The sequence below is a fragment of the Ursus arctos genome, unplaced genomic scaffold, assembly GCF_023065955.2.
Source record: "Ursus arctos isolate Adak ecotype North America unplaced genomic scaffold, UrsArc2.0 scaffold_5, whole genome shotgun sequence".
Classification (NCBI taxonomy): Eukaryota; Metazoa; Chordata; class Mammalia; order Carnivora; family Ursidae; genus Ursus; species Ursus arctos.
Genome location: NW_026623067.1, coordinates 7,341,987 through 7,349,840, shown reverse-complemented (window position 1 = coordinate 7,349,840; position 7,854 = coordinate 7,341,987). Strand labels below are relative to the sequence as shown.

General features: G+C 37.0%; 1 protein-coding gene across 1 annotated transcript; it reads left to right on the top strand.

Annotated features, from left to right (window-relative positions):
• Positions 1-5,748: 5,748 nt before the first annotated feature.
• On the top strand, positions 5,749-6,690 carry LOC113261872 (olfactory receptor 2T33-like). Its single transcript, XM_026508190.2, has one exon. It carries the CDS (start codon positions 5,749-5,751, stop codon positions 6,688-6,690), a length of 942 nt encoding a protein of 313 aa, XP_026363975.2.
• The last annotated feature ends 1,164 nt before the right edge of the window (positions 6,691-7,854 follow it).

The following is a 7,854-nucleotide window of genomic DNA, read 5'->3' as shown; positions in this document are numbered from 1 at the left end:
AATCCCACTTGGTCATGATGCATAATCCTTTAATGTACTGTTGGATCCTATTAGCTAGGATCTTGTTGAGAATTTTGGTGTCCATCTTTAATTCCCCTTTTTGATGGAGTCTCTGTCTCATTTTGGGATCAAGATAATGTGATCTCATATAACGAGTTTGGAACTTTTTCTTCCATTTTTTTGAGTCTTTTTCAGAAGAAGAGGTATAAGTTCTTCTTTAAATATTTGGTAGAATTCCCTTGGAAAGCCATCCAGCCCTGGACTCTTCTTTGTTTGGAGATTGTTTATTATTGCTTCAATTTCTTTGCTGTTTTTGGGTCTGTTCATGTTTTCTATTTCTTTCTGCTTTAGTTTTGGTAGTTTGTTTCTGGGAATGCATACATTTCTTCTCAATTGCCTGAGTTTGTTGGCATATAGTTGCTCATAATATCTTCTTATAATTGCTTGTATTTCCTTGATATTTGTGTGATCTCTCTGAACATAAGATTTTCACAGTCAGTTTGCAGAAGTAATCCAAAAGTTTAAGATTAATAGATTTTCTGCTCAATATCATTAATAAACTTGAAATTTAAGTCAAATCAATTTTTACTTTTCTGCATTTAACTTTAATTATTTTCCCTAAAAATAAATAATTGTATCACATTGAAGAACTGAAGAAAAAATCCACAGTTGTTGAGAATGAAAAATTTAAGGATTCAGTTATCCAAGACCCAAAAAGTACTACATTCATATTGTTTACTAGGGAAAGTCTTGCCATGTTCATGAGACCATAAATAATATTAATAGAAAATTTAAAAAAATCCTAAATATTCCTAAATATGTTATGCTGCACATAAATTTTATAATAAAATAAAGCAGTAGCTAAATAATTAACTAAACAAGAATGTTAAGTCCATTATTGTGTCTTATTTATAGGTGTTTTGGTGTACAGAACATCTATATCATTTAATGATATAACAGGTAGTGGTCATATATGGTAAACACTTAAAATATGTTGATATTTACAAATGATATTGTGCATTAAAAGTTTTTCTCTGTTTACAAATTAACATACATAGAAACTAAATATGGATTTACTATCCTATAGAATATGAATAAATCCCAAACCTAATCATTTTGGTAATCATTAATCTATTGCTTTCTTTGAAAAAGTGAATTTGTTAGGAAAAAACAAATGTCACATAAATATAAAAGAAAGTCATTTGCATATACATTTAATTCTACTACCATAGATACTTAAAAATAAGACAAATTAATGTTTGAGGATTTAGGGAAAAGATAATTAATTCCTGAAATTAAAGAAGACGTTTTTTATTTTATTCACAGATGATGCTGTACTTCAAAGTTATTTGAGCAATAAATTTATTTGAGCATGCATTATTTAACCAGTTAGATAATTAACTATCTAGTTAATTAAAACATAATCAGTTTTCTAATTAATGATTTTATCAGTCAATAAATCAGTGGACCTCCTCTCATTAAAGATGTGTGATTACTGGTAACAAAGTGTTCAAGGTTGCAGGTTAAAATATTTTTTTTTATGTTCCTTAAGGGTATATTCATTTACGAAATTGACTTTTTATAATGCACACATTTAATTAAACCCAGCATTTTGTGAGTACATGTTAGATCAAAAATTAACTGTTGTGTTCCATAAATGAGTGAAACCATATAATTGTCTTTCTCTGCTTGACTTATTTCACTTAGCATTATCTCCTCCAGTCCTATCCATATTGCAGCAAATGTTGAGAAATTGTTCTTTTTGATAGCTGAGTCATATTCCATTGTATATATGGACCACTTCTTCTTAATCCAGTCATTTGTTGAAGGACATCTCGGCTCCTTCCACGATTTAGCTATTTGGACAATGCTGCTATGAACATTGGGTGCATATGGCCCTTCTCTTCACTGTGTCTGTATCTTTGGGGTAAATACCCAGTAGTGCAATGGCTGGGCCATAGGGTAGCTCAATTTTTAACTTTTTAAGAGACGTTCACACTGTTTTCCAGACTGGCTGTACCAACTTGCATTCTCACCAACAATGTAGGAGGGATCACCTTTCTCCACATCCTCTCTAACAATTGTTGTTTCTTGCCTTGTCAATTTTTGCCATTCTAACTGGTATAAGGTGGTATCTCAGTGTGGTTTTGATTTGAATTTCCCTGATGGCTAATGATTTTGAACATTTTTTCATGTGTCTGTTAGCCATTTGTATGTCTTCGTTGGAAAAGTGTCCATTCATATCTTCTGCCCATTTTATGATTTGTTTATGTGTTTCTGTGTATTGAGTTTGAGAAGTTCTTTGTAGATCTTGGATAAAGTCTTTTATCTCTAGTGTCATTTGCAAAGATATTCTCCCATTCCGTGAGCTGCCTCTTAGTTTTTTTGACTGCTTCCTTGGCTGTGCAGAAGCTTTTTATATTGATGAAGTCCCACAAGTTCATTCGATCTTTTGTTCTCTTACCTTTGGAGATGTGTCATGAAAAACTTGCTGTGGCTGATGTCGTAGAGGTTGCTGCTGATGTTCTCCTCTAGGATTTTAATGGATTCCTGTCTCACATCAAGGTCTTTCATCCATTTAGAGTTTATCTTTGTGTATGGTGTGAGAGAGTGGTCAAATTTCATTCTTTTGCATATAGCTGTCCAATTTTCCCAGCACCATTTATTGAAGAGACTGCCTTTTTTGCACTGGATGTTTTTCCCTGCTTTATCAATGATTAGTTGCCCAAAGAGCCTAGGGTCTCTTTCTGGGTTCTCTATTCTGTTCCATTGGTGCATGTGTCTGTTTTTGTGCCAGTACCATGCTGTCTTTGTGCCAGTACCATGCTGTCTTTGTGATCACAGCTTTGTAGTACACCTTGAAATCAGGCAATGTGATGCCCCCAGCTTTGTTCTTCCTTTTCAACAATTCCTTGGCGATTCGGGGCCTTTTCTGGTTCCATACAAATTTAAGGACTGTTTGTTTCGGCTCTTTGAAAAATGTCATTGTTATTTTGATTGGAATAGCATTGAAAGCATAGATTGCTCTGGGTAGCATGGACATTTTAACTATGTTAATTCTTCTGATCCATGAGCATGGAATATTTTTCCATCTTTTCGTGTCTTCTTCAAAGTCTTTCAAGAGTGATTTGCAGTTCCTAGAGTATAGATCCTTTACGTCTCTGGTTAAGTTAATTCCGATATAATGTACAGTTTTTGGTTGTATTGTAAATGGAATGGATTCCCTAATTTCTCTTTCTTCCTTCTAATTGTTCATGTATAGAAATGCAACAGATTTCTGAGCATTGATTTTGTATCCCGCCACTTTACTGAATTGCTCTTTAAGTTCTAGTAATTTGGGGGTGGAGTCTTTTGTGTTTTCTATATAGAGTATCATGTCATCTGTGAAGAGAGACAGTTTGACTTCTTCTTTGCCGATTTGGATACCTTTGATTCCTTTTTGTTGTCTGATTGCTGTTGCAAGGACTTCTAGTACTATGTTGAATAATAATGGAGAGAGTGGGCATTCTTGTTGTTTTTTTGATCTTAAGGGAAAGGCTTTCAGCTTTTCCCCATTGAGAATGATATTTGCTGTAGGCTTTTCATAGATGGTTTTTATGAGATTGAGAAATGTACCCTCTATCCTTTCACTCTGAAGTGTTTTAATCAGGAAAGGATGTTGTAGTTTGTCAAATGCTTTTTCTTCATCTATTGAGAGAATCATATGGTTCTTGACTCTGTTCTTGTTGATATAATCTTTCACACTGATTGATTTGTGAATGTTGAACCACCCTTGCATCACAGGAATGAATCCCACTTCATCATGATGGATAATCCCTTAAATGTACTGTTGGATCCTATTAGCTAGGATCTTGTTGAGAATTTTGGCATCCATATTCATCAGGGATATTGGTTTGTAATTCTCCTTTCTGATGGGTCTTTGCTTGGTTTGGGGATCAAGGTAATTTTGGCCTCATTGAATGAGTTTGGTAGATTTCTTTCTGTTTATATTTTTGAAACAGCTTCAGGAGAATAGGTATTATTTCTTTTTTGAATGTTTGGTAGAATTCCCTGGGGAATCCATCAGGTCCTGGAGTTTTGTTTTTCGGATGGTTTTTGATCACCGCTTCAATCTCTTCATAATTAATTGGTATGTTTAAAAAATCAATTTCTTCCTGTTTCATTATTTTTAGTTTATAGGTTAAAGAAAGGGGGGTAATCAGAAGGGGGAATGAAGCATGAGAGACTATGGACTCTGGGAAACAAACTGAGGGCTTCATAGTGGTGGGGAGTGGGGGAATGTGATAGGCTGGTGATGGGTAGTAATGTGGGCATGTATTGCATGTTGCACTGGGTTTTATACGCAACTAATGAATCATGGAACTGTACATCAAAAACCAGGGATGTACTGTATGGTGACTAACATAATATAATAAAAAATATTATTATTAAAAAAATAACTGTTGTGAAGTCTCTAAACTTAGACAAATTCCCTATAATCACAAGTACACACCGTGATGACATGGCCAGTATGGTGGTAGGTGCTCTAAAGCACTATCTGTTGTAGCTGGGAGACTGGTATATTGAAACCATGTGCTGAATACACAGGTAAAACAGAAATATGGTCATTTTGTGTCCCTCACCTGTAATCTGAGTTATAGTATTTTACATTTAGTTTTGTGTATTCTTTAAAATAATATTTATTTTGTTATATTAGTCACCTTACAGTACATCCCTAGTTCTTGATGCAATGTTCCACGATTCATTACTTGCATATAACACCCAGTGCACCATGCAATATGTGTCCTCCTTAAGACACTTTTCCGATGAAGACATATAACAGACACATGAAAAAATGTTCAAAATCATTAGCCATCAGGGAAATTCAAATCAAAACCACCTTGAGACACCATCTTACACCAGTTAGAATGGCAAAAATGGACAAGGCAGAAAACAACATTTGTTGGAGATGATGTGGAGAAAGGGGATCCTTTTTGCACTGTTGGTGGGAATGCAGGTTGGTACAGCCACTTTGGAAAACAGTGTGGAGGTCCCTTAAAAAATTAAAAATTAAGTTACCCTATGATCCAGCTATTGCACTACTGGGTATTTACCCCAAAGATACAGACATAGTGAGGAGAAGGGCCATATGCACCCAATGTTCATAGCAGCATTGTCCAAATAGCTTAATCGTGGAAGGAGCCGAGATGCCCTTCAACAGATGACTGGATTAAGAAGAAGTGGTCCATATATACAATGGGTATTAGTTTTGTGTATTTTTATACTAAAATAATTCCTCATGTCATTGATGGAAAAATCTTGAGAAATCAATTTAAACATATGAGAAACACAAAAATTTGTAATTGAAGGATATGTAACATTAATATTGACTAAAATGCAGAACTATGAGGCTCTTTCAACACAGAATTACACAAATTTTAGAAAATTGGAATTTCACATTTCCTAACACCATGAGTAAATTATGTGTGGCATACTAACAAGATATACAGAAATAATAGAAATGTAATGTGTACTGTAATATATGTTTATTGGTAATTTTCTTTTGATTAAAAATACTGTGCAATAACAGCAGAGATGTTCGATAGGCAAACATCTTGTCACAAAGTGAAAGATTAAATATGCAATTATTCCTCCAAGTCTCATTTATTTAATGTCATTTAACCACCTCTTCTTAAGTAAATGCCTGCACTTCCTTTCAAGCAACTCTCGTTCCTTATCATTCCTTGTCTTTCAGGCATGACTGGAGCCATGGTAGATGCAAATGACACCACAGAGATAAACTTCATTCTTTTAGGGCTATTTAACCACGCTCCGACCCATGTGTTCCTCTTTTCCATGGTGCTCATGATCTTCCTCACCTCCCTGATGGGCAATGCCCTCATGATCCTGCTCATCCATGAGGACCCCCAGCTGCACACACCCATGTACTTCTTGCTTAGCCAGCTCTCCCTCATGGACATGATGCTGGTCTCCAGCATAGTCCCCAAAATGGCAACCAACTACCTGATGGGCACTAAGTCCATCTCTCCTGCTGGCTGTGGAGCTCAGATCTTCCTGTTTCTCACTCTGGGAGGTGGTGAATGCTTCCTCTTAGCAGCCATGGCCTATGACCGTTATGTGGCCATATGTCACCCCCTGCGCTACCCCATCCTCATGAATCAGAAGCTCTGCTTGCACATGACTGCAGGCTCCTGGCTTCTGGGAGGGGTGGATGGACTGATACAGGCTGGTGCCACTCTGAGCTTCCCTTACTGCCATTCTCGAGAAATCAACCACTTCTTTTGTGAGGCACCCTCACTCGTGCGCCTTGCCTGTGCTGACACTACATTTTTTGAGTTTTTCATGTATGTGTGCTGCATCCTGATGCTCCTGATCCCTCTGTCTCTCATTTTGGCTTCCTACAGTCTCATCTTGGCTGCTGTGCTTTGCATGAAGTCCACAGCAGCTCAGAAGAAAGCATTTGCCACCTGCTCTTCTCACCTGGCTGTGGTGGGGCTCTTCTATGGCACTCTCATATTCACCTACATGCGGCCCAAATCCTACCATTCAGTGGCCCATGACAAGGTGGTCTCTGCTTTTTACACCATCTTCACACCTGTGTTGAACCCCCTTATCTACAGTGTGAGAAATAAAGACGTCAAGGGGGCTTTGAGAAAATGGTTAGAGAAACATTTTCTGGGACATCTATAGTGAGAGTATTTTGATAAACTGGAAGCACCCAAAATGGATCTATTATGAAATTTATGTTATAACAATACATTTTGCTCTCACTTGGCCAGTTTACTGTTAAAAAAAATCTATTTCTTTTATATTTAGTAAATTAAAATTTACATTTGTCCTGCTTTCATACATCATTATAACATTTTTGTTCTGGACTTTGAACCTCAGCAATAATAGTAAATGATTGAAGCACTGTAAGTTTTATTTATTTATTTATTTATTTATTTGAGATATAGAGAGTGAGTGAGAGAGAGAGAGCACAAGGTGGAGGAGGGGCAGAGGGAGAGGGAGAAGCAGGCTTCCTGCTGAGCAGAGAGCCCAAAGTGGGGCTTGATCCCAGGGATCATGAGGAGCTGAAGACAGTTGTTTAACTGACTGAACCACCCAGGTGCCCCTGATTGAGGCAATGTAAGCAAAAGATATGCTAGACATTGATAAAATAAAGGAGATTTTCAACTTTTAATGTGCATGGGCACTGCTCATGGGCTCTCAAGGAAGCCAAACTTTAACCATTACCAGATTCAGCAAATTCAATTTCTGACCTGGGCACAGATTGTACATCTGATTCATTTCTAAATAGCCTAAAAGGGAGCATTCCAACATAAAGCTAAGGGAGTCAAACCTCCCTGGTTCCCATGGGACCGAAGTCATACAGTTCTCCAGATAAACTATGTCCTTAGGTTATAGTCCTAAGATAAGATAAGGTCTACAACTGTCTGAAATGTCTTTCATCTAATGATTTGTAACATTTCATGTTTTATATCCTTAGTGAAGATTGTTTCCCAGACAGTTGTCCTAATCCGGGCTGGGAAAAGAAAAACAAAAACAAAAAGACAACAACAACAACAAAACCCTTTCTTTTAGAGATTCTAAAAGCTGTGTTCATTTTGTGTCAACAACACCAACTCTGTGCATGTAATTTTGAGGATGAATTATTTAAAGAATGAATAATTAATTTGAAAAAAGCAATGGGGGCGCCTGGGTGGCACAGCGGTTAAGCGTCTGCCTTCAGCTCAGGGCGTGATCCCAGCGTTCTGGGATCGAGCCCCACATCAGGCTCCTCTGCTATGAGCCTGCTTCTTCCTCTCCCACTCCCCCTGCTTGTGTTCCATCTCTTGCTGGCTCTCTCTATCT

What these genes read in the sequence shown, in the direction of transcription:
- LOC113261872 (XM_026508190.2), top strand. Translation starts at nt 5,749, where the DNA reads ATGGTAGATGCAAATGACACCACAGAGATAAACTTCATTCTTTTAGGG.